This window comes from Caretta caretta, chromosome 5, assembly GCF_965140235.1.
Source record: "Caretta caretta isolate rCarCar2 chromosome 5, rCarCar1.hap1, whole genome shotgun sequence".
In the NCBI taxonomy this organism is placed as follows: domain Eukaryota; kingdom Metazoa; phylum Chordata; order Testudines; family Cheloniidae; genus Caretta; species Caretta caretta.
The window spans coordinates 97,797,621-97,825,468 of record NC_134210.1 but is presented as its reverse complement, the minus strand read 5'-3'; the positions used below and the strand labels follow the sequence as shown (position 1 = coordinate 97,825,468).

At 41.3% G+C, this 27,848-nt stretch overlaps 1 protein-coding gene across 1 annotated transcript in view; it reads right to left on the bottom strand.

Moving 5' to 3' along the window:
- The window catches only part of TRPM6 (transient receptor potential cation channel subfamily M member 6), a 108,483-nt gene that overhangs the window by 22,102 nt on the left and 58,533 nt on the right, over nt 1-27,848 (bottom strand). The window contains exons 22-32 of the mRNA XM_048851799.2: nt 22,389-22,521; nt 19,626-20,524; nt 19,360-19,472; nt 17,806-17,929; nt 16,511-16,608; nt 12,816-12,874; nt 11,273-11,298; nt 7,887-7,937; nt 4,306-4,371; nt 1,320-1,606; nt 988-1,070 (exon numbers count right to left, since the gene is read on the bottom strand). Coding sequence (XP_048707756.2) covers nt 988-1,070; nt 1,320-1,606; nt 4,306-4,371; nt 7,887-7,937; nt 11,273-11,298; nt 12,816-12,874; nt 16,511-16,608; nt 17,806-17,929; nt 19,360-19,472; nt 19,626-20,524; nt 22,389-22,521 — 1,939 coding nt within the window. The remainder of the gene's footprint in view (nt 1-987; nt 1,071-1,319; nt 1,607-4,305; nt 4,372-7,886; nt 7,938-11,272; nt 11,299-12,815; nt 12,875-16,510; nt 16,609-17,805; nt 17,930-19,359; nt 19,473-19,625; nt 20,525-22,388; nt 22,522-27,848) is intronic.

Sequence of the window (27,848 nt, the reverse complement as noted above, 5' to 3'; positions counted from 1 at the left end):
GCCCTCAAATATCTTGGCCCTCATACTTTCCAAACCGGACCTGCTCATCCCTCCTAAACATGAGGTTTTGCTTTTCTGAAGTGGAAAGCCATTTTCACTTTGATAAAACTTTGATGAGCAGAAGGCCTTATGTTTCCTGTCATACTCTGTAAACTTTCTCGTAAAAGAAACAGTAAAACTTTACTGAAAGTACTCAGTAGCAAATATTGATCAGCTTTCCCATATGAATAAGGATCTATCGGGATGTCCAAAATATAAGCAATTCTTTACATGCACTCTCTTTTCAGACCACTGGAAACTACCTCACATACCTGAAAGGATTTTTTCCCCCCACACTAAAGCAGCTACATCTCAGAGCAGCATGCTCAGCAGAACTGGAGACTGGCTGTTCTCTCACGAACACTTGGCTTTCCTTTTTGCTCAGTAAGGGCCTTTTCCAAATGCCACTGAAGTCAATGAGAGTCTTTCCAATTATTTTTCAATGGACTTTGTTTCAGGCCCTTCTTTCACAAACTTCTTCAACACCAACAAGCAACAGATACACTTAGAAAAAAATCTGCAATGCCTCTAATTCACGTATATTTATTTTATTTATTTATTTCAGTTTAATTAATGCCAGGCATAAGCTTTATACCCTTTACAAATATTAAAAGCATGGACACAATTTCTTTTCAATTGACATCTATTAAAAAAGCTTTCCCCCTCTGCCCCAGTTAATGCACTCCACCAAATCCTTTATATTTCCCCAAAATTTCCTCACCCACCCAGTCAGATGTTATCAACCTACCCCCTCCATAAAAACTACACAGAAAAAAAATAGGCCTTGAAAGACAGTCAACAAAGCTGGGCTTTGTCAGACCACAGACAAGGGGAATAAGTTCCCTACTTGAGAGGTCTCACTGAAAAACTCCTGCCCCCAGCACCCAAATATTGCAGAAGGTTGTATTTAGTCTTTTCCACCTCACTCTTGAAAGGCAATTTCCCTACCTTGGGGTATATGGAATGCTATGTGGCTTCAGTTGGTTGAAGGTATATATCAGCTTCTGAGCAGCCCTTTGTTGTTGTATTTCCTAAACAAAAACATATGTATAGGTATTACTTTTAAATAAGCCTATTAAGAAAGACCAGAATATATAAAGAAAGGGAGTGTTCCTTACTAATCATAAATAGGAGATGGATTTTTCCATGGCCCTCTCTCCAATAGGGTAGTAACAATAATTAAACAGCAGGTCACTCCAGGCTGGAAGTGTTTACATGTACCAAACCATTTCATACCTGCCACACTGTACTGGACAGTTTTCCTGCAGGTTTATACTTACCCGCAGGCACAGATGTAACACTGTACCCTCCTGAAAGATCGTCTGCCATGTCTGAACCACCTCAGGAAGAAATGACTTCACAATGAAGACTTGTCCCAACTTCAATACATCATTCTCAGACCAGGTACAAATGACCTTCATGGCTCTCCGGAGACCTCCATCCATCTCCTCCTGGGACAAGACCTGGATCATTGCAGCCATCCCACGCTGTGACCAGGATGACATGCTTTTATCTAGGTTCAAAGGCGAACTCTCTTCTAGCCTATAGATTGTCACCTCCTCTCCAGCTGAGGTTAAAAGAAGTTTTATTTATAAATATCACAAATCACAGCAACACCATTTGAAACTTACATTTCTTCCCCTAAAATAGCATATAACTTTCTCACTTTACAGTACTTACCAATATGGGTTTCCACTATGCTAGAAGAGAAACTGTATTCCTGAAATATCATCCAAAGTCTTCTATTGTTCACTAAAGGTGATGTTCAACCCTATTCAGAGGGCCAGCACAAGACCTATGCACCCCTTAAATTGCATTGTCTCTTTGTACTGGCCTTCTTCATAGGGATGAATTCCAGCCTTCAGACATGCTTCAAAACAAGCAAACTGAGTTGATTTAAACCAGTGGATCTTATCAAATACAACTGTGGTCATTTTCTTCTTTTCAGTGGCTTTTCTCAGTGTCAGCAGACTTACTGGATTTTATGGATGATTGGGTCTAAATCTTTTCTTTTAAACACCAGTCTCTTATCTATAATTGGTTAAGCTGAAATTAAATCAAAATATGCTGAGATTTTCTCCTCCCTCTTAGTCTGTATTTGCATAAAAGAAGAATATTTAGCAAGATTTTTTTTATCTTACAGAAAACAATTAAGATCGATACTACTCATACCGCTTTTCCCTTTTGATCTTGCTCGCTTGTAAGAAGTAACACCTTTAGCTTCATGACAATTGTAAAAGCCAATGGCTAGATTTTGCCACCCTTACTCACACTGAGTAGCACTTTGCTCCGTGACAGTCCCATTGATTTCAGCTGGGTTATTTGAGAAATCAGGCACTAATCAACATGAGCAAGAGAAGCAGAGTCTGGCCCAAACTAACCCACACAGCTGGGAACGAGTCCTCTGAATCTAGAAAAAACATCAGCTTTCCTATACTATTTAGGGTTCTGTTTTAATATAAACTAAAAACTTAGAAGAAATTAAGACAAATAAGCCTGGAGATTTAAGTTTACTATTTTAGATTAAGAATTTGACCTTGTGCCTAGAAATTCCCGTGTCATCTCTACTGCACAAAATTTCAGAAATTCTATTCCACTCAACCGCATCATTTTGCATGCAGAAGGCATTTGGTGAGACTCAGCTCAATCTTACACTTTGTCTCACTATGTAGTTATAACGGTATTCTACCCTTGACAGGGGGAAAACTATTCATTATTATCTTCCATAAGCTAATATAACAGGCCAGAGTTTTAAAGCCTGCCCTCCCTTTTTGTGACTGAGATTATTTGCAGAGGCAGTTGATGTAATATGGACATACAAGCATCTGATCTGTGAACACCTTCAGGTACTTAATATCTTTAACATTGCCTGGAGACACAAATAATTACAGGTGCCACAAAGGAGGCCAGGTATGAGCCAGGCTGAAAATCAGGCCCACTGTATACAAATGTTCAATTGAATAGAATACTGACCAGAATTATTGATAAAATAATTACACATTTACAAGTACCATTTCTATGTCTTAAGTTCTTTTTATACAACATCCAATGGACATATTCTGCAGTAATGGTCCCAGACATGAGGGGTCTGATTCTCCGCTCCATTACACAGATCTTATATCAACTCTGCTAAAGTTGAACCAATTTAAGAGAGTGAAGAATCAGGTCCTAAGTTTTATCATCAAGATGTGGCAGTGTTTGGAGGGCGATTACTGTAGAATACTGCATTATTTCCTTAATAAAACAGGAACTGCTAATAAAATGGATAAAAGAATAAAAATCCTTCAAATTCTGTATCAGTTTTATTGTTTGGCAATCTCTCCACACAAAGGAACTCCGCAAGCGGAGGGTGGATTTAAAAACCTTACAAAAAAAGCCACACAAATCATGGGTGAGGGAGAAGCAGGGTGAAGAGAAGCCAAGAGGAAAGGGGAGACTTGAAGGAGAGACATGAGCTGACACATTAGATTTCAGTCTCGGCTCATCCTCGGAGACTGGTCTCACGAATTGGCCTGGAAGAAGGACCTGGATCCACAAAGGAACTTAGGCTTTGCAACACTCAGCATTGCAATGCCTAACTTTTAGGCACCTAGAAAAATCACTGGAACAACACTGTGAACCACAAAGCCTGAGCTAGGCACCTGGGCTCCCTACACAATGAATGGGGAGAGACAGTGGCCTAAGAATGAAATCCACAAAAGCCAGCATGCTAGGTGTGGAGCCACCTAAGATAACAAATGGGAGATGCCAACAATAGGGGTGCATCCTAAGATCTTCTCCTCTCAGGGTGTTTGGCACATAAGTATGGGCTGCAGGGAGGTATTTATCTATCTATCCCAGTGGTTGGAGCACTCACTTGGGAAACCCAGGTTTAATTTCTCCCTCTGCCTCATGGGGAGGAAAGATATGAACAGGGGTCTCCCCAGTTTCAGGAAAGTACTTTAGCCACTGAGCTATGGGATATTCTGATGTGTGGGGCTCCCTCAGTCTCTCACGTTGAAGTTGTGGATAAATAATTAAGGAGTCATTGGACTAGGGGAACTGGACCCTGGGTCTCCCAGGTGGATGCCTTAACCACCAGGCCATAGAGTCATGCCCTTTGGGCCAGAGTGGTGGTTACAGAAGTTGTTCCTTTCAGAAAATAAATGTAAGTTATATCTACCTAAATCAATCCAACCTATGAGGTTTCTTAACTGTATTCTTTAAAAAATAATCCATGCTGTGATTATAATATATTCAAAACAGAATAGAGAAACTGGCACTCACCAAAGAACTGGACCGGCGTAAATGGTATAGTCTGAGCAAGCCTCATTAAGTTGTTCCTTTCAACAGCTGCAAAGAAAATCGACAGTTCCGCTATGCTGAGCTAGCATTGGCTTGGCTGATTTTCAGAAATATTTGACAGTGTTTTATTGTAATATTACAAAAACAAGTACATTTTGTTGTGACCAGCCTTCCCTCTAGCTATGTATATAGCCTCTAGCACTATAACACCTGAGCATCCACTAAGTGATTATGGATTTAGCCTCACAGTATCTAAGAAGCAGAGAAGTACTGTTAGCCAGAGTTTCCAGAGGTGTGAACTGAGGCACAGAGAGATTAAGTGATTTGCCCAAAGTCACACAGGAAGTCTGTGGTAAAATCCAGAACTGAACCCCGTTTCGCTGAGTCCCATCTACTGCCGCAGACACAAGTCCATCCTTGCATTACAGATGAAAAAAATTAACCCAGAAGCCTCCAAAAACATCTTATTTTGGTCAGATTCTAGATTGCGTTGAAAAATATCACCTAATTAAATAACATGCCCAAATATATGCTGAGTCAAATATGTTGCTGGCATAATATTATCAAAGTCAGTGGAGTTGTGCCTGTCCATGGAATGAAAAAAAATGGACACTATTCATTGTAACTATGGCACAATCTCTGAACTTCAGATACCTGTATACTTGCTTATGTTTTATCCAAGGTTTCTCATGAAAAGGTCTAAGGTAGTGTGGTAGACAGGGACATCTGCTGGTAGGTTCTGGACAAGTCTCCTCACCCAAAAGCACAGAAACCTGTAGGTTTGAAGCAATCTCTGCGCATTTTCAATTTAGGAATCGAACAGCACAGTGGGCAATCAGTGTCCAAATGATTTATTCCCTGCCAGACTTCCAGTGAGTTCATAAGTATATAAACACAGATTAAGGAGTACAGTACAAATTAACTGAAGAAATCCACTCCAGCAAACCAGAAGAAAGAGGGAAATTGCAGGGAATACTGTCCTTCATCCAGATGGGAGCCGATAGCTATGAACTAACCAGTGCCCCTGTCTTTTCTGGGCATTACAGCTCAGTTCCTGAAGTTTTCATCAGTTGTAAAACTAACGTTTTTTACTGCCAAGGTCTAGTTTTTTCTTTATGATCATTTGCCAACCAATACTTGAAATGGCCTCAATACCGTGTTAGGTATGAAATTAATATACAGCTTTCACTGGGGTGGGCCCTCGTGTGACTCTACAAAGTGGGAGCCACAGAAGATGACAGGAAAAGAATTAATGTGCTTGTGTTACGGATTCACAGGGTCTGGTGTGCCAGACCCCCAAGGAGCCACACAGTTCCATAGAGGCAGGCCCTTGGCTTCCATGACTCCAAAACTGGGCCTTTGCATGCTAGCAATTCTTGTCTCTCTCTCTCTCTCTCTGTGGCTCCCTGCAGCGAGTCCAGCCAACTGTGGGAGTCGTGTTCTTTACCCATTCAGGACACAATATGCTGAGTAAGTATTTGAAAAGGCTGCCTGGTGTCACAGCAAAGCAAGGTAACAATTTATTAGTCACCTGACATATAGACTCTGAAAGCCCTTAGGTCAGGGGTGGGCAAACTTTTTGGCCCGAGGACCACATCGGGGTGCGAAACAGTGTGGAGGGCCGGGTAGGGAAAGCTGTGCCCCCAAAACAGCCTGGCCCCCACCCCCTATCCGCCCCCTCCCACTTCCCGCCCCCCTCAGAGCCCCTGACCCATCCAATCCCCCCTGCTCCTTGTCCCCGACCGCCCCCTCCCAGGACCCCCCACCCCAAACCACGCCCCCTGGGATCCCAGCCCCTATCCAACCCCCCATGCTCCCTGTCTCCTGACTGCCCCCCAGTTCCTATCAACCCCCTCCCCCCCCCCGACAGGCCCTCGGGGGACTCCCACGCCCTATCCAACCCCCCCTGTTTCCTGACCCCTGACCGCCCCAGAACCTCCGCCCCATCCAACTGCTCCCTATCCCCCGGAAGCCTCTACCCAACCCTGCCACCACCGCACGTGCCCGCCACCGCTGCCACCCCCTTACATTGCCACTCAGAGCGGCAGGAGCTCACAGCCCCACTGCCCGCACAGTGGCGTGGCTGCGAGGGAGTGGGGACAGAGGGGAGGGGCCGGGGGCTAGCCGCCCCGGCCAAGAGCTCAGGGGCCGGGCAGGATGGTCCCGGGGGCTGGATGTGGCCCGCGGGCCATAGTTTGCCCACCTCTGCCTTAGGTCAATTGGAAAGAAAAGGTGAAGACATAATCTAAATAGTCTAAATCCAGTGAACCCTTGAGCCATGCTGCTGTAGGAACCATTTCTGCTTCCTTTCTCTGTCTCTGTTCCTTTGTCTTCAACCCAAGTGAGAATCTGGTCTCTCTAGGCATATGTCTGCACAGCAACTAGACACCCACGGCTGGCCTGTGCCAACTGACTCAGGCTCTCAGGGCTTGGGCTGCAGGGCTGCCTCTTTGCTGTGTAGACTTCTGGGATCAGGCTGGTGCCCAAGCTCTAGGAACTTGAGAGGTGGGAGGGTCCCAGAGCTCGGGCTCCAGGGTGAACCCAGAATGAAGTTACACAGCAATGAAAGAACCCTGCAGCCCAAGCCCAAGTCGGCTGGCATCGGCCAGCCACAGGTATCTAATTGCTGACTAGCCAATCCCTATGAGCTCATCTCTTAACACAGCTACTTGACTCCTTTCCCCTATGTTCTCCAGGGCCTTTGCTCTGCTCTTGGCTACTACTGCCTAACGGTTTGTCTCCACTGCAATGTAAACCCAGAGTTAGTAGAACTTGAGTTAGCAGACTCTGGATTTGTTAACTTAGGACGTTAGTGTCTACACACATTTGTAACCTCAGGTTAGGAATTGCTGAACCCTGGGTCCCAACCTGAGGTTCCAGCATCTACACTGCATTATGCCAACTTGAGTCCTGCCACCCATATCCTAGGCTTCCGAGCACCCTCCCAAAATGTGGCCGCTCTAGCCCTTTGTTCATGGTGTAATGTGGGAAAACTTGACTGTCCACCAAACCTGACTGTCCAGAGAACAAAAAAAGTCCAACTGTGGGATTGTGGAATGCTTTTAGTGGATGCCAAGAGCATGCGTCCTGTCGGGCTGCATCTACACTGCAAAGCAATAGGGCTTGAATCCAGCTTGATACAGGCTCGGACCCTCCACTCACGTGGGGTTCTGGGACTCTGGGTCCAATCCCTGGGTTAGCACGATTTATGTATAGATACATGGAAGGAGAGTTAGGCTTGAGCCTGAGTGCGAACCCTGGGCTTATATTGCAGTGTAGACATACCCTAAGTGTGAATATCTCAGACACTAGGATAGCCATTGTCTCTTCTGGATCCTCCATTCAATGCATAGGCTCTATTCAGTTTGTTAGTGACTCTGATTTCCAATCAAATAGCTACATGAGTCTAACACCTTGTCCCTTTCATCTATATTCAATTCATATTAGTACAAAGCACAGAGGGAAACTGAGGCATGCATAAGAATAAAAAAATATTACCAGAATTTCCACAGCTTAAAATCCGGTGCAGTTGCTCAGCTGTCATTCAAGTACCTCCTGCTTACCTGAATAATGATGGTGCAGGTCCTGAGGTGTTTTCAAGGAAACTGAGATTTCTGAAATTATTTTAAAAGGATCATTATGTTAATTATGGTAGCAGAGATAAATGCATGATTTTGAATTTATTCCCTTCAAGTTTGTCATGAAACAGATTAATCAGAATTACTGGCTCAGCATTCTAAAGAGAGGAATCACTAATTGACATTAAGTATGTTGTAATGTATGGTATATGTTGGCAGTTTTCAGTTATCAATTTAATATAGCCATCCGAGTTATTTATATAAGGAAATGAAGGGAGACTAGCAATATTAACCTCAAGGACATGTCGTTTCTCTAAACCAGTTACACCTCTGGGATGTTAAAAGCACTTTCCTGTCCATCATGTTTCACAGAATCCCAAAGGCATGATTTTTGCAACTCTATACCTAGTCATTATGCATTCCATTAACTGTACTATTACACTGAAGTTATAATAATACAGGTCCAGTAACCTATGACATCTAAAATGCTGTAAAAATATAAACAAGTAATTTATTGGCAAAATTAATTTAAAGAGACTCTGTCAAGTCAAATTTGGTCCCAAATCTATGTTTTATAAAACAAGCTGTTATATTATTTAAGACTAATAGAAATGTTTCCATTATCTGTTTTAATTTATTTTGTTCCAGTTTATTTTTGTTCCAGTAAAGGAAGTTTACTGACCTTATAGTAACTGGAGTTTTTTGTATTCACTGTGGGTGCACATGCTCTCTATGTGCCCAGGATCAGGGATACTTTGGGAAAGATGATATAAGGTGGATCTGCAATAAGGGCCCCAAGTTTGTCTGTCTTTCTGATTGGTGTGATAACCATGAGGAGGGCTACCTTCATTGATAAATGTAATGGGAAGCAGGAGGCCAAGGTTCAAACAATGAATCCTTTAGATAGAGAGAACCAGGTTCAAACTCCTAGCCAGCACTGACCTTGACACCAGTGGAAATGTTCCCATAAATGCATTTTTTTTTAAATTATTGTTGTAGGGTGAGTAAAAATTGAACAGTTTTTTCCACTGGGGGATGGAAGGCATTAAAGGCTGCGAGACGTACTCACCATGAACTCAGTGAGAGGCCCAAAGATTTTAAGGAGAGAAGATAGTCCAGGATAAGGGGAATTCTAACCTCTTCTGGGAACAATTGATGTTCATGGCACCAAAGGGAAAAGAGCTTCCATTTGGCTATGTAACACATCTTCGTGGAGGGCTTCCTGCTATTGAGGAAGATGGCTCAGACCTTCTTCAAGCAGGATCTCTCTAACCCCATTGCCCATCCAAAAGCCAAGCTGTCAGATGGAGAGGTGCGGGGTTGGGATAGATGGAGAAGTGCTGGGTTGGGATGATTGGTTCTGCCCCCATTCTGTGACAGTAGATTTGGTGACGTCTGTAAGTGAATGCATGGATGGGAGCTCACCTGGAGAGCCATCATAACTCAAAACTGCTTCAGCCACCAAGAGCTATTAAGATTACTGTCACCTTGATTTTTCTGAGGATGCATGGTAGGATGGAGATGGGTCAAAAGGCATACATCAGTGGATCTGACCACTGTATTAGGAAGGCATGCCCTCTGGAGCTGCATCTCTGTGCGTTAGGAGAACAGTAAATTCTTGTTTGCCTGGGTTGGCAAAGAGGTCCCAAGATCGAGACAAAGATGGAGACTGAAGACAAATCTGTTGTTCCATGGATGAGTGCCATTTCCATTCATGGCTCTCATGAAAATGCCTGATGAGGCTGTCTGTTAGGGAGTTCATTATCCGTGGTAGGTGCGCTACCAAGAGGGTGAGATGACTGTGGAAGTACCAATTCCATATCTGTGCCGCCTCCCTGCAGCGTGGTGTGCACCTGGCTCCCCCTCTTTATATAGTAAACCATGGTCATATTGTTTGACCTGACTTGTATGAGTGAATCGGATGAAAGGCAGGAATTGCTGACATGCTCTGTGTACTGCTCATAGCTGGAGGTGGTTGCTGTGGCACATGGACTCTTGTGGCATCCAGGAACCCTGAGCTGTATGGTTGTCCAGGATATGTGTAGACTGCCAGCCTTGAGCAGGGCTGGAGGAAAACTTGCTGGAGTCTCTGGTATGGAATCTGTCAGTGCAGTCCCCGGCCCACTGCCCAGGGCAGGTGGAGGGTCCATGCTCCGTACAGCTGCCTGGGTGGCTCTTACCCCAACCCAGCTTTAGCTGGGGGGCGGGACCTCGGAGCCACTGCCGCAGCCTGGCCATGGTGAGAGACACCAGGGAAGCAGTGCGGAGCCGCAGACCCTCCGTCTGCCCTGGGCGGGGGGCCTGCTAGGTGAGGACACGGGCCGGGGGCTGCTCTCGGACCCCCCACCCTGGTCAGGTGGAGGGTCCATGGTGGCCACAGGTGCCTGGGTTTCCCAAATGGGCTCCAATTGCCAGCCTGGCTGGTGGAAGGGCCTTAGAGGGGAGAAGAGGGGCAGGGGCAGGGGCAGGGCCCATGGCGAAAAGTGGATGGGCCAGGCCATTGATTCCACCCAAAATTATTGATTCCACCCAAAATTCTCTTGTAATGATAGGAGGACATAAAATATGTTCAAAACCTTTTTAAGGAATTAAAAGCCAGTCTGCTCTTCGAGAAACTTGCATTTTTAAAAAATGTGACCAGTTGCAACAAAATTCAACTCGATGGTGTCTCTTTAGTATGTGACTGTAGCATCCGCAGCCCAAATGCCCATTGTGAGCATAAACTTGACTAAAAAAGGCTACATACAAATGTTCTACATTTGTTGGACAAAGTCATCCTTCTGATTCTTGAGTGAATATCAAAGAAGTTTGAAAACGTATTTACCATCTTTGACATTGAACTCCTGCACTGACAATCCCACAGTGGACCAGATCCTTCAATGAGAGTTCAACATGCAGAGGAATTGCAAAACTGAACCAAATACCACTTACCAGAGAGATGGCTGCAACCATGACTGTGCTTAGAAACACGCATTGTAATCAGAAATGTTATGCTAGACTTAACCCTCAGATATATGTCAAGCTTCCTATTTAACCCAATGGAACTCTCTTGCAATCCAAAGGATAGAATTCATCTGTCTCTTTTTAAGCACAGCATAGTTAATTCCTGCTGAAAAGTGTGTGATATTTTATATTGCTGGGCTGAGCAAAATAGATGGAAATTTCCTTTAGCATGAGGAAAACATATTATCACATTATTTGTAGTAAACTGTAAAGAATCTGTTCTTTCTGTTGGGTATTAATTATTGTTAACCCTCTTCCTGTTTACCCTCCATGCTTACAATAGAATCACTGGTCACGTATTTCAGAATTGTGAAAGTAGGATTTACAAATAAGAATTAAAGACAAGTAATAATCAATCAAAAACTTACTGTCAATGCCGCTTGAACTTCTGAACCTGTTTTAGAATCAACAATAGGAAATTATGCTTCAAACTTTTCTGTGATTAAACAAGAATGACATGAAAGGATTTGAACTATGTGAATTCAAACTCACAAAGATTTAAACTCACTTCATAAAACACAAGAACCACTAGCATAAAGTTGTTTTTTGCTTTGACATACAGCTGATCATTTGTTACTAAGGAACAGAAGTATTTCTCTGCATTTTCCCCTCTCTGATTTGTGCTTACAATTCTGGGTCACTGTCTTGTTTAGATAATAACAATATTGTTTAAAGAGCACTTCAATCAGATATGAGTGGTGGGTGGGTGTATTGTTTGTTTGCTTTTTAATTTTAACCTACGTTTTGATGTACTGACTGGTATGTGTCTCACTGCCCTCTACAGGATGAAATCAGACTTGCTCAATTTTTTGCAGTTGCCTTGCACTTTGTTAGCTGATCTATAGGGAGGCTATACTGTAAACCCTACTGCTTCTGATATTTAACAGTCTCTGTTGCCTCAAGTTGATGGAAGCTTTTTGCTTGAGGGAGGGGATAAAAAGACAAAAGATTATGGGCATGATTCTCCTCTCACATGGGTGTAAATCAAGACTAATTCTACTGAAGTCAGACCAGTGTAAGTGACAGCAGCATTAGCCCTGTGAGTTCAGTTCTCAGTTTAGCATGTATGCAGGTTGGCTACTGCCTGCAAGTATGCCACAATGGACTGTTAAAAAGAACAGTATTTTTTCCCTGTCCCATGTTGAAATCATGGAATGTGGCAATTGCTTTGTGCCTTTTATTTATTTTATCAGGGATGTTACTAAGTAGTGGGGATGTATACTGCAGTGATGAACTTGAGAGGCAGAGGCAGAGAGAGAGGGAGAAAGAGAAGCACACATGAAAGCATTCCAAATATTAAGATAATTATCAAGCAAGCTGAAAAAACATCCAAGAGGTTTGAAGAAATCAACAAGAAAACTGAAGACACTTTTCAAGCCAGTCTGATTTTATTTCACTTTGATCAGAGATAAACCACCACCAAAATCTCTTTATAGAAAGCAAGTCAAATATTTTGCAAATGCAGACAGACTTATTGCCAATGCAGAGTTGATACAAAGGATTTTAATCAGAGAATGACAGCCTTTCAGGATTTTTGCTATTTTAAAAAGAAATATACAATGTATGCAGCAAAAGCAAATGTTGCCTTTCACACTCTAGTAGATTAGAATAAGTAGTTAAGATCCTGTGGTGACTGAATGAGAAAATTAGATTATACTGGGATACAAAAAGATAAAAGTATCTATGTTCCTTCTAAAATTAGAAGTTATATTGGAATTAATAACCTTTTATAATTAAACAAAAAAGCTTTATTTTATTGAAAAAAGTCTGTTTTACATATGCACAGATTCCTCATGCTAAATGTGTTATAGAACTAAAATGGAAATCTGCAGTATCTACAGAACTGGGTTACAATAGAGTCTGCTTTTGTAGGTATGCAGCAAGTATCTTAAAATAGTTAGGAATACATACAAGGAATTCCTGCTCAGATTATTCTTCCTGGTGGTCCCAATCATGCTATTAGTCAAATCCTGAGAAGAAGAAAAATGATGTTACGGGTACAGTCTATATATCACTGTCCTACGTATATAATCAGAGCAACTCATAAAGCTTCCAATCCTGCAAATACTTATGCATGTACTTAATTTGACTACCGTGAGTAGTCCCACAGAAACCTAAGTGTTTCACAGCTCTATTAAACCTACACTGATTTGGAACATGAAATTGTCCTGGTTGCAATTTTCTATAGAATCTCCATGCATTTAGGTAGATAGTAGAATAATTTAAGTGATCTAGTTATATCAGACTGCACCGTGAAAAAACTCTAAATGTACATGGAAGTATTTTGCAGCATAAAAACTAGTAGGGAATTTCCCTTTATAGCAGAAAAATAAAATATATGAAATATAAATATTTAATGAATAAGATGTGTCCTACAGTGTTACACTAGAAAGGTGTGACCAACTGGGGGATTTGCTTAATGGTTTGCATGAATACTGTGTCTCCGTTTTCCCTATGTGCTGCACGTTTAACGAGGTGGTGGGAGAGGGTGTTTGTTGTTGCAGAGGACCAGGTGAGACCTCGCCTAGCCGCCTGGACCCTGGCTTGGACACAGTGGAACTTAGCAACTGGTGACCCGGAGGCCCACCCCATCTGGAAGCCAGCTGGGTTTGCCCAGTGAGAGAATAAAGGGTGGAAGAGAGAGGGTCCAGGTGATCTGGTTGCCCAGGAAAGAAGACAAAAGACGGAGGAAGGGCTTTTGGGGAAGGTGATATAGGGTGGTTAGCTGGAAAGAGGTCGCTTCTGGATTGGTACAAAGAGCAGCCTGTGCCCACCTGGGCGTTGGACGGGCCCAGATGGACTATGCTGAAATTTTCTATGTTTGAGGCCCTGAGAACTTTCTGTGCTGTGTTCAGATGCACAATAAACCCTTCTTTTTTACACTGGCTGAGAGTAACTGCAATCTAGAGAGCGGGTTTGCATTGCTCTGTCAGGGTGTGGAGGACCTGGGGTTCCAGAGTGAATGGACTCCCTGAGGGGGCTCACAGAGAGACATAGGCATGCTGAAGGCTCAGAGGTGCAGTTCCAAGAGGTGGTGGAGCCCAAGGCTTAATGCCCCAGAGTGAGACTCCTGAGGCGGGCTGTCAGACTGAAGGGGGTTCTTCCCAGGAACCTTACAGAGCTGAGAGAGCATGGGTCCTGTGAGGCCATGACACAAAGGAAACACATCTCACATCTAACAGTTTGAAGCACCAAGCATGGTGTATTTTTAAGAACATTGGAGTTTTTCAATATGATATTTAGATTTTATATATTTCATTTCTGTCAGTCGAAGGTTCTTAGTCCCTTTAATAGTGCAAAACCTTCCAGCTACATCAGGGAAAATGCTCCTATAGAACAATCTGATTTTGGAATATCCTCTTGTATTAGTCAGATATTTCAATATTCCTCTGAAAAATCTGACCAAGGCAAATTCCTTTCCCCAAAGAAGAGTGCACCAGGATTCAAATAAAAAGATCAGAGACAAGCTTTTAAGACAAACTAGATAAAACTAATCTTTAAATATTACCTTAAATTTAGTTTTAAAATTAACTCTCTCAGATGTTCTCCCATGTTTTAATTCAGGAGATTACTTTTTGCATGAAAGTTCCTCTGGTAACAGGTGACCTCCCCACCCACAATCCATTGGTTTGTTCTCAAAATGTTTCATCTTGTTAGGCATAACAAAAGACCTGTGGACCAATGTTGATCCACAGATCGGTCTGAGAAGAACTAACCCAGGGAAAACTCATTTCTTAAAAATATATTGTACCCTATTTTAAAGATTTATTGTCAAATTGACTTAAGCCCCAAAATTAATGTTTTACAGAATCTAGGATCAGTAGAAATGTTTCTATAATTTCTTTTCTTCAATATAAAATTCTTTTGTTTAAACTTGCTCTGTTGTGTTTGGAACTCAAACTACAACACTCTGAAACCACAGGAGAGTCAAAAAGTGAAACTGACAAGAAACAAAAGTTCATCTAATCTACTTTCATGGTCTAAGGAAAAAAGCTAAAAGTAACAACAAATAGCATTTATAGTGAACAGTAACTTTTTTTAAAAAAAAAAGAATCAGGCAAGGAAATGTGCTCCCTTCTCTAAAATGAATTACTCTTGAGAAAGGAAGAAGAATGGATAATTTCCCAACTTCAGTTCTCAATTTATTCCTTGTTAATTTCCATTCCTACCCCTGGTCTACCTCCTGCAATGAGTTGAAAGATGCAATTTGTGCCGTCATCCAGGCCATTTAAGAACAGAGATTTCTGCAAGCCAGTTTCTTGCCCACATTCTTTTCTGAACTATGGGCCAGATCTTCGGCAGATGTAAATTCCCATTGCTGCATTAACGTCAATGGAGACATGCTGATTTACACAAGCTAAGGATCTGGACCTATATCATAGAAGATTAGGGTTGGAAGAGACCTCAGGAGGTCATCTAGTCTAACCCCCTGCTCAAAGCAGGACCAAGACCAACTAAATCATCCCAGCCAGGGCTTTGTCAAGCCAGGCCTTAAAAACCTCTAAGGATGGAGATTCCACCACCTCCCCAAGTAACCCATTCCAGTGCTTCACCACCCTCCTAGTGAAACACTGTTTCCTAGTATCCAACCTAGACCTCCCCCACTGCAACTTGAGACCATTGCTCCTTGTTCTGTCATCTGCCACCACTGAGAACAGCTGAGCTCCATCCTCTTTGGAACCCCACTTCAGGTAGTTGAAGGCTGCTATCAAATCCCCCCTCACTCTTCTCTTCTGCAGACTAAACAAGCCCAGTTCCCTCAGTCTCTCCTCATAAATCATGTGCCCCAGCCCCCTGATCATTTTTGTTGCCTTCCACTGGACTCTCTCCAATCTGTCAACATCCTTTCTGTATTGGGGGGCTCAAAACTGGATGCAATACTCCAGATGTTGCCTCATCAGTGCTGAACAGAGGGGAATAATCACTTCCCTCAATCTGCTGGCAATGCTCCTACTAATGCAACCCAATATGCCATTAGCCTTCTTGGCAACAAGGGCACACTGTTGAATCATATCCAGCTTCTCATCCACTGTAATTCCCAGGTCCTTTTCTGCAGAACTGCTGCTTAGCCAGTCGGTCATATAAGGTTGCAAATCAGTTCTGACAAATCATAATTTTTTAAAAGCCAGAGATTAAGAAAACCACTCTAAATACAGTAGGAAACATCTTTGCACTAGAAATATTTAACTCTCACTTTACATGAAATAAATATGGTCACCTAATAGCTAAGAAGATGAACTTGCCAAAGGTTGCCTTGGTTCTCTAATCACCTCTGCTCACACATTCTACATCAGACTGTGTATTTGCTTAATGGCCTAGAGTATTACTAATAAATGCTCACCTTTCTGACCATTGTCTTCATACACACTCCCATTTCTTGATTCACTAGTTTAATATCCTACTTTATTAATTGTTGCTAAGTGTTAATAGCTGTTAAGTATTCATTTACTACCAAAGATGTGGCTTGCCAGCATGAAATGAAATTTCACACACATCAAAAGGTGTCTCATTAGACAGAAGCTCAGCTGATGAAAATCAGTGTAGCTCTATGGAAGCTACAATAATTTATATGAAGATTTGGCCCATGATATGTCCTCAGGTCTTACCTCTTGAGACTGCCTCAGAGAGTCACAGATTTGCAAAGAGCGCCTACCAGTTTCTTGATTTTTCATTTTCTGGTGCATATAACTGAGACGTTCCAAACCTAACCAAGAAAGTAATCAGAGAAAATATATTTCTAAAACTGAAATGAAAAGCATTATTACTGTAAAATAAACACCCATAAAATATCTGTATGATGTATTACTCTAGAAGCCGACAATATAAAAGCAACAATGGAATTTCACAAAAGTGAAGTAGATTGTTCCCACTTTCTCTTAGCCTACAGGTTCCAGTGTAGCTCGGGTCTTCTCATACTATGATCTGTAGAGCACCACTGCTCCATGGTGCTTTTCCTGGTGGTCTGCAAAATGTAATCTAAGAGCTGTGTAGAGACAGAGTCAGGAGATAAGATGATCTGTTGGAGGATCTCACTCTTAAAATGAGGCCTGTATAATGAAAAAGCTAGAGAATCACTGCTATACAAGAGTCCGAAATGTCATTCCTCAGAACTTGAACTAGACCTGAAGAAGAGCTCTGTGTCGCTCAGAAGCTTGGCTCTCTCAACAGAAGTTGGTCCAGTTAAAGTTATTACCTTACCCATCTTCTGTCTCTAATATCCTGGGACCAACATGGCTACAACTACACTGCACACATTACTTAGAACTTATCACTCAAATACAGGTGACATAAATTTACTTCTCCATGAAGAATGTATTCTGAGCAATGACATCTGAGTACTCTAAGAATTTATGGCCAATTATCCATTATGCTGCAAATGGAAAATGGAAGGTTGGTACATCAAATGGATGAAAATTACCAAAAACCAACTAATCGACGCATTATCATAGTAATACCTATGACCACAAAACCTCTGCAAAAATTACCAATAGCAGCTAGATTATGCTTGTATAGTGAGATGCTGTGATACTCCAGAAATTCTCCAGGCCAGGAATCATGCCTCACAGAGACACAGTTCAGTTCCCTAATCCCTGTTTACTCCTGAGAGGTAGTAATCTGCTACTGTACCACAAAAATAGCAAGTTACTCCCCCAACTCCTGGAACAGCTCAGCAGTGGTGGCCAGCAAACTCGAGGAAGATGAAGCCCAGGGTCCACCCACTCCATGCTTCTGTCTCCCCATCCCTCTGTTTGAGGGGTATGTGTATGTACAGTGTCTGTTCACAATCTGACCCTATAATTTGCCTCCTGAGGTGGTACTGGTTCATGACACTTTAGACTCATGCACTGTTACTGGTTTATTCAGGAGTTCTGAGCTTCATCAGCTGAAGAGTGTTACATACTTAGCTGATTGAAATTAGATGCAGTTAGCCAGTTCTTGTTGTATTTCTCTTCACCCAAGAAACAGCTTTCTGCTGGCTCTGAACTCATTTGAGTGCTCTGGGGACAACCATCCACTGTAATCACCTGGCAGGGGACAGAAAAAATTTTACTCAATATTTTAAGACAAACAGCTCTGCAGCTCCTCTGTAGCATGGTTCTTAGAATCACTGCAAGAGGAATGCCAGCAATAATTATTTTCACTTGTATAAGGTCTCAAAATGCTTTACAAACAATATGAAATAAGTCTCAAAATACCTCCATGAGAAAGAGAAGTGCAGTGTACCTTAGATATCCTAACCTCCCCTATCCAAACACCTCTGGAATGCCCCTTGTGCCCTGTTTCAGATTTCAGACCTTCAGAAAAATGATGCTCAAGTAACAGAAGTGGTTTACCAGCTTTGCCCAAGGCCAAACAATTGAACAGGGGTAGTGCAGGGAAGATCAGAGGCTGTGAGGGAAGCAAAGCTGGCTGAAGTGCTTATATGGTAAAGCAATTCAGCACATAATATTTTGTGGAAAAGCAGAGAGGAACTTGAAGATTTTGGTGTCCTATGGGTCTTTCAGATAACTCAGGATACACTGTATTATTCTTCCCTTACTATAGATTGGTGAACTGAAACACAGAAAATTGATCAATATTAGCTGGCAAGTGACAGGACAGAGGACGAAACCTAGGGTTTTCTCTCTCCTAGATTCCAGCTCTAACCACTATGAAATATAATAATTGAGAAAAATATATTCTGTATTTGTTACATGTTGCAGAAAAAAACCCGCTGCACATGTATAGAAAAGGTTACAAAGCTGGTCAGCTGATATTTAAAATGAAAGTCCTGTGACTTTTTAATACACAATCTTTAAAATATAATTGCTTATCATGCTGTCTAGTGATGGGAATCAGCACTTCAGGGTTCTGTTCATAACTCTGCTAAGGCTGCACAATAAGCCATTATTAAGTAAATGAGTTAAACCTTTCTCTGCCACAGTTTTCTCATCACTAAAATGGGGATAACTGTTCTCCAGCTCAAAAGGATGTTGGGAATCTCTTTGTAAAAAGTACTGATGCACTCCACACTCCTTTAAAAAGCAGCTAGGACTTAGGGAAGGAGGATTGAAGCTGCTCCTTCCTTCTGTCCCGGACGTTATTCAAGTGCACCCTCCCAAACCCTGGCCTTAATCAGGAAGAGAGGGCAGAGTCCTTACAACACAAAACTGATTTAGGGCCTGATCCTGCACCCTTTAAAGTCCATGGTAACCTCTCATTGACTTCAATGGGTGCAGGATTGAGCCACTAAACGTTTGAAATAAAGAGCATTTAAACAAAAACAAAGCAAGACAATAGATTTGGGATTAATTATTTAGGGACTTCCCAGTTTGATCATGACTGCAGTACTTTTCCAGGGCTAAAACCCCAGTGGGCATTAATGCTAACTTTACTATCCCCTATTACGATACTGTCACTAAAGAGCTACCGAGGCAGATTAAGAACATGGCATTCCACTTACACCTGTACCTACCGGCACCTGAAGCATTTTTTGTTTCTTCTTGTCCTCCTGGGATTGTCTGTCTCTATTCTGTTGTTTTGCTTCTGTCCACACAGATGGGATCAACTCAGCAGATTTCGATCGCTCTGAGGGTAAAGGTAAACAAAATTAAATGATTATACAACAGAGACTTTATTAGAAAGTGAAGGCTCAATAAATAATATTAAAATGAATAATATTCCCCCTGTGCAGTTCCCCAAACCTCAGTGAAAGATGCTATCGTAAAATAAGATTTCTACCTTTGGTTTTGCAGGTCTTCCCCACTTTCTTTCCCTTGAGGGACTGAAAGCTGCTGCTCTTGTGGATAGTCCAGTCTCTCCTGAGTGGGTTGATCCAGAAGATGGTGTTGCGCTGGCACATGGGCTCAGGCTCTGAGGTGTCACTGGCATATCCTGATTTGTCTGAGTTGTAAGAGAAGGATTTTGACGCTTTTATCTGGACATGCTGTGGAGTGCTACGGGTGCAGTTGCAGTCATTGTTACAGGAGGAATGAATGCATGATTTCTGCCTTTTCTCACTGCATAAAACTCCTTTTTCATCCCCTTCAGAGAACCCCCAGTTCACATAACCATCTCTGGTTACCTCACTGGGGTGGTGTGAGGGCACCTCTTCAGTGGAAGCAGCTCCCTGATGACCAGTAGGGACCAAGAGGAACTGTCCGTATCCAGGGGTTGATTTATTCTCAGAGGATACCCCAGAAGTGAGCGTGTCACTTTCTATTTCTTGCTTTATCTGGATGCTTGCTATCTTCATTTCCTTGTAGTCCTCAGTTTCAACAATGTGGCTATGGCACTCTGATCGCCACTGTCTTCTTGCCAAGCTCTTTAGAATGGAAGGAGGCATGCTGTAGTAGTTGTAATTCTTATCATTCAAACATTCCAAACTGCTCAAAGTCTTTGAATACATGGCATTATTCCAGCTATGTGGCAGTTTCCTACAGGCTCGGTGCTTTGTCTCAGCCAGCAGGGCCTTTTCTACCTGCAGTGTGTCTACAGCAGAAACGACTTTTAGGGTATCGACAGTCAAGGCAGAGAGGTCCTGCAGGTGTCCTAGCTGGCTGTCCAGGGAAAGCAAAAAGTCTTTGATGTAGAACACCTTCTCATGCACTTCCTTCAGCAGCAAAAACATCTCCTCCACTCTAGGGAAAAACAAACCCATATTAAACTAATAAAGCAGAAATCTTTGTATTATTTTATTTCTTTATTCCAAATGATGAACGAAAACTTTAAAACAGAGGAAATCTTTACCATTCTATAATTAAGCAATCCACTCCTATTTTTCTACCGTGATTTCCATCTTCATAAACACCTCCATGTGATAATAAACTAACCTGATTCATGATCTACATTCAGAACTATTGAGCTAAAAGCTAGAAAGCCTAAAATGAATTTTACACTGACTTTTCCATTGGGAGTAATCTCCTCTAATAATTAACACATTCAAATCAACCACCACTCCCTGGCACAAAGTTAATGATCATGGAGAATAAGAGAGAACCAGAAAGGATGGGTAAATTGTTTGTGAGCCCTTCTGTCTTCAGAGGTCTCTTTCTTTCTTGTGCAAAAAAAAAAAAAAAAAAAAAAACACTCTAAAAGGGCTCACAGGACTACAGATTACTTTTTTTCATTTCTTACATATAAAAGCCTGGCAGGAAAAGAACTTTTTTCAAAGGATCTATTTGCCACCTTGGTCATATTTTATACATCTGAATGTTAACTTTTACTTTCTCTGTAGAATTCATCTGCCAGTCAAGCAAAGTATTTTAAGGCCTTCAAACCCCTAATGTACATTGTGAGAAGTTCCCAACCTGAAATGATTCAATAAGTTAATTTTAACTAAACGATTTCCTTAGTTCTAGCTATAGATAGATCAGATCATATAATCTCTCCATATGTCATCCCATCAATGTACAAAGGAATTAACCTAGCGGTAGGCAGTATACAAGAGGAACTGCATTCTATTAGCAGCATGGTATCTAAAGGATGCAGTGTATACCTCCAAGAATCTAAACTAGCAGCTGTGCTGAACAGAAATCATGCTACAAAAGAAACCTTGGTGATCCAAAAATGTTATTCATCTAAGCAGTATTCTTTTAAGAGGGATTCTTTCTATTCTGCTAAATACATTTTAATTTAACTGATCTATTGTTTATCAGTTCAGTTTTCAATTAACTCAGATCTTCCTGGTATAATAGAAATTTGCTATATGGACAAATCTATCTTTTTATCGGCCATTTTTTAATAAGATTCATTCATTTTGTTGTACGCATTTTGGTTTGGTATATGGAAAATGAAGTCCATGAGTAGATAGTGTGTTAAGTGGGCTACATTTCACCAGGCAAAACAAATTGATGCTAACAGCTCAATGGTGACACTTTGTGTGAGATTTTCACACAAAGTGGGGAATGAGGAAGCTTAGTTAGGCCAGCACTCGTGCTTTTGGAAGTCCCAACTAGCACACCTTTGACACATTATGACTAGAGGGAGGAAGTGTAGCTGAAACTATAACAAAGGTAATTCCATACGGGCTGTAGATATTAGGCCTCCATATCATGAATGATAGGTATACATCATCTAGGGTCACTGTAAGGAGAATGTGAGGTCACTGTGAGGAGAATGTTTATCACTGGTAATTAATAAGCCTGCAAATAAAAACATGTTGCATATGCTCCACCCCGCTACCATCCTCTTAGTGGTACATAGTTTGCAAAGGTAAAATGGTGCAATTCCCTAGCCACACCCTCAACTGCTCATGTACTGCACACATGTGGGAGTGCATTTCTGCCAGAAGCATTAACCAGCCACACTTTGCACTTAGTTTAAATGGATACATTATGGATGTAGGGTGGGAGAAAGGGCTATATAAGCCCTTTCCTCTTTCCCTGCACACATAAAGTGGAGCAACCATACTTTGTACTCAAAACAATTGTTAGCCGATAGTCTTTTATACTGCAATGGATATCCCATTCTAGGTAGGTTTCAGCAGCAGCAAATCCCTCATACCTTTCTGATGTCACACGGATCCTTTCACTGTCACTGGAATTCAAGCTTTCATTCTTTTCATGGAAGTACCTCTCCACACACTGCTCCTCAAACTCATGAAGTTTCTTTAACTCCTCATCACTCAGGTAGAGTTCTAAACAAATAAGATGATAGCTGGTACCAAACATACCGACAAAGAAATGCATTTGTCCTGCTTTACTAAAAAAGAAAGAAACTGTTAAAATATAGTGCCTTGCATAATGGCAGGTTTCAGAGTTACAGTCGTGTTAGTCTGTATTTGCAAAAAGAAAAGGAGTACTTGTGGCACCTTGGAGACTAACCAATTTATTTGCGCATAAGCTTTCGTGAGCTACAGCTCACTTCATCAGATGCATACTGTGCAAAGTGTAGAAGATCTTTTTATACACACAAAGCATGAAAAAATACCTCCCTCCCCACCCCACTCTTGTGCTGGAAATGGCCCAACTTGATTATCATACACATTGTAAGGAGAGTGATCACTTTAGATAAGCTATTACCAGCAGGAGAGTGGGGTGGGGGGAGGTATTGTTTCATGCTTTGTGTGTATAAAAAGATCTTCTACACTTTCCACAGTATGCATCCGATGAAGTGAGCTGTAGCTCATGAAAGCTTATGCTCAAATAAATTGGTTAGTCTCTAAGGTGCTACAAGTACTCCTTTTCTTTTTGTTAAAATATATTTCCTTTTGTTTCTTGAAATTGTGCTTATATATGGAGACTGGTGATGTGTGTACACTCCAAATATATGCTTATGTGCTTTATAGCATCTTTCTCAATCCAAGGAGAGAAAGGGTAGCTGATATAAGCCCTCTTGCATGTTGACTCATTTTATAAAAAGATTTGAAAACGCACAGCCAAATAACTGATCTTAGGGATACATTTTCTCTCCAGTATTTTCATGCATTATGTTTATATAGTTATACCTAATAGCCAATACTTTCCACTATATGACTTACTTATGAGGCTCTTCTTTCATATGACTGCTCTACCTTGTCTCAAAACATTTCTAAAGAGAATTTACGCCAGCTATAGCAACCAGAGCTCTTTCAAACATTCAGTGTGATAGGTAGTCATGGAGTTCTTTTTCACTTAATTGCTTTCAAACATTCATATGTATACAAATATTAACCAAGGGATATTGCAATACATATTTAAATGTACAACTCCAGACACATGTAACAAGCTTGGCATGCTTTGAGACTATTCTTACAGTAGACCAATAAAAGATTTTTTCACAGAATTGGTCAAGTCTAAGCTACTGCTAAGACATGTAAACAGTATCAAACAATTAGTCAGTCTCTGGAGAATTTCTCTTCAGGATATTTCACTGTTTTCTTCTTCCAAATTCATTTTTCTTTGGATTTTTTTCCAGCAACTTCAAAGTGGATTTCAACACTCCAGAGATATGTTTCTTCATGTATTGGGATTCTCAGATTTGGGAACTATACTATCTCCATTCACACAATGCATTTGGCAAAAATTTCTTTAAAAAAATAGAACTAATTTTCTTTCTCTCTGTCTGCAAATTCCCTTTTGCCATTGTCTTTAGCAGCTGTACTGCAATGGACAGCATTTGTGTCCACATAGTGGTGTCTGAGATACCATAGGTTTCAGAGTAACAGCCGTGTTAGTCTGTATTCGCAAAAAGAAAAGGAGTACTTGTGGCACCTTAGAGACTAACCAATTTATTTGAGCATAAGCTTTCATGAGCGACAGCTTATGCTCAAATAAATTTGTTAGTCTCTACAATGCCACAAGTACTCCTTTTCTTTTTGAGATACCAGAGTTTCCCACTACACTGTGGTAACTGTGTGGAAACTGTGAGGTAATGGCTAGCAAAGGTTGATGTTAAAATATTTTATTGTGTCTTTGTAATACATGGTACATCCTCTATTGGAGTACTACATCTTTCTTTGCAGTGGAATGTACTCAGTAATCTAATAGGTCCTTCCCATGACCTTTCTGCTCTTGCCTGGCTGATTCCACTCACCATGCCTTTGTATATGCATTCATTTTCCACTCGGTGGCACTGTTTTCCTATGTCCTGGGTAGACACTCACCTACAGAACTTTAACTTGATGCAGAAAAATCTTGCCAAGCGGTTTTGGATATAGTTTTGGCTTTGTAAGCAAATTCAAATACCTGAAATAACTGCTTTTCTGAAAAAATGTGTGAAGCCAAGTCAATAGCCTCTCTATTCAAAGAAACTTTAAGTGAGCTAAACAGCTCTTTTACTTTTCTGTGCCCTACAAACAAGCTTATGGCATGCAAATATTCACTTATGACATGCAAATATTCCAGAGGAACATTACTACTTCAAAGGAATGATGTGGCTTCCTTCCACAGCACAGGAGCTGAAACAACGACTAGCAGTGAAGTGGTTAAACTCTGACTAGTTAATCTTGAATGTAGAGTCAGTTATCAGTTCTGACCATGGCTGATATCTTTAGGAATGCATATTCAGCACAGCAAGCACAGATTAGCAATAACCTGGGATGTGTTTGTGATCACCCCATTATAAGCATAAAGAATGCATACTGCAATGCACTGTATTTCAAAAAGCATAAAGTTGTCCATTACGATGGAATAGAGCATCCTGGAGCTAATAACATCAACATTGGTATCTAATTTAAAGAGGATATTTTAGATGTGGGCAGGAAACTAGCTGGGCAGGAATTTCCTGTTACTTATATTGTTCACTTACATAACCAAATCTTTTGAATGGTTCCATTTTATTGCTCCTTTAAATCGAAAAGCAGCTTTTATTTACTCACGCTGAGATGGGATCATCAAATGTCATGCTTCTTCTCATCATTGCCTGATTGCTATAGCAGCCAAGAAGGAAAACTCCACCTGTGTACAGCACTGCACAATAAGTCAAGTGCACAGGTCAGAAATTGCATTCCCTGAAGAATCAGGCACAGATTCCTGACCATTATTAACTACTGGACATCTCTGCCTATTTAGGTATTTATATGGCCTCATCATATAGTATCTTAGGACCTGAATCATTAATGGATTTTTACTGAATATTGTCTTACTGGGTGAGGCTTGTACTATGCCAGAGGTCAAACTAGACGATCATAATGGCCCTGTCCAGCTTTTAAATTTATGAATGTAGGTACAATCCTGTGAAGTAGGGACATTTTATCCCAATATTACAGATGGGAAATTAAACAACTTGTTTAAGATCATGCAGGAAGTCTGTGGCTCAACTGGGTATTGAACCCAGGAGTTCTCAGTCCAGTGCCATATTCACTAGATTACCCTTCGCCCTAAATTGTTGACAGTGACTACATTTGCAAAGCCCCAGACTTGTATTTCTGTTTGCACCTGGGGCATATTTACATGTGCATGTGTAATGTCTTACGGACAAAGTTGCCGGCGTGTGGAACAGCACTCTGGTGCAGCAGTCTGCAAATTGCACAGTATAGATGAGATGCTGGTAAGTTGGTGAAATAAACACTATGTATACTGGGAATGGCAGTAGTGTGTAGCGGATGAAGGGGACTACTTCCAGTATGGACGCGAGGAATGTTACTTTAATTGGCCCATGTGCTGTTTCACACCTTAATTTCCTGTGGTGATACAAACATTATCTCCTATCATTTTTTAAAATAATGTAACTGAAATATAGGTAAAAGGATGTTTTAAAAGTATAGCCAAGTTTGGGAATCCTCCCTTAAGCCTGGATCTTAAAAGCTTAACAGCCAGAACTGCTGACCAGGGTAATAATATGTGCAAGGCTATTGCATGTGGTATATACAGTAATAAACTTGAAATTCATTTGGTTCAGGAAATAGTAGAAATAAAAATCAGGGTTTAGCAGAATGCACTTTGGAACAGCTGGTAACCATCATGCAACTCATATCCAAACAAAGTAGTGAGGTGATTATACCAGCATTGCAAAAACAGGTAACCTATGGTGAGCTATCCTAAAGGAGGTTAGCCTCCAAACCATAGTGCAGACATTAAGTTTGTTGTTAATATGTATACAATTTATAGCCACCATTGTGGTTCTGGGAATATGCTGCTGAGTAATACACCTTAAAAACAAACAAAAAGAGAAAAACATATGATTAAACTGAAAAAGTTATATCTATGAAAGAAAAAAAAGTGTTCAGTGTAGATTTATTCTGAGCAAGGAAGTGCAACAATGAACAAAGTATGAATTCACAGTAGCCTTGTAAATATGTAAAATATGTAGCTAGTAGAAAAGAGATAGTAGGGCAATAAGCAATATGCAAGAGATGGCATATGTGCGATGCATGAACAGCTCATGATCTGGGTAGAGATTGCTTCCCAGAAACTAATGAGCCAGTCACAGAGCATGCGATACTATGTAGAATAGAAGGCACATGTGGCAGTTTGTTTCAGAATGTGTATATAAACTGATTAATAATTTTGTACTCTCTATGTGTGGTCTACACTGTACCCATCCCCACACGAGTCTCATCAGCTCCATATAGTTTGACTGTATGCTAATAAACGAACCTCAGCAATGAGTCTGGAGTCGAGCTGAGTTCTTGGGAAACGATAAAGTCTCAGGGGCTACCAAGTGGATATGGTCTCAGAAGCCATCCCAACATACCCCTGAGTGGATAAGGTCTCAGAGGTTACCCTAACACATATGAATCAGCAGGGAGATAGGATATTCACAGGAAGGAAAGAATACCAGGAAGACTTCCTGGCCCTTGAAACAGAGACAATGAACTTTGGGGTGATATGATGGGGCAAAAAGACATTTGAGTTCTCTCTCACTTGAGGGATTCAAGGGTCCAGAGCTCTTGAAACCACAGAACATTTCATCCTTCAACCAAGAGGGTTGCAGTCTTTGGGAACCAAATATAGGTGAGGCAAAGATTGCAACTTGCTGAAATTAATTTTTAATCTTATAAGTGTATTTTTACTTTTGTTTGCTTGTAACCCAGTCTATCTTTATTCCTTATATTTGGTATCACTTACTTCCATGTCCTTTTGTTAAATAAACTTGCTTTACTTTTACTATAAACCATTTCAATGCTGTGACTGAAATAAGGCTGTTTGTCAAACCCCAATTAAATTAGTAAGCTGCAGCATATTGTCTCTTTAAAGGAGCAACAAATGTAATGTCTGTCAATGTTCCAGGAGAGGACTGGTCAGCGCTGAGGGATTCGGGAATTGGGGTTCACTGATCGTTGTCTGAAAGGAAAGGTTTGGACTGGCAGAATCCTAAGAGTTTGCTGACAAGTTCCCACAAACGTTAGCAGTAGCAAAAACACTCACTTGCTCAGGGAAATCAGGTAACACTGTAACTCACAGTTCTGGAAACCTCAGCAAATTGTCATACCAGCAGAGGGTATGGCAGAAATTCAGAACTGGGGTGGTGTTGGGCTCACTCTGCACAAAGTAACTGGATGGTGGAAGCCAGGGTGTGACCTACATGCTTGTATGTGGGCTG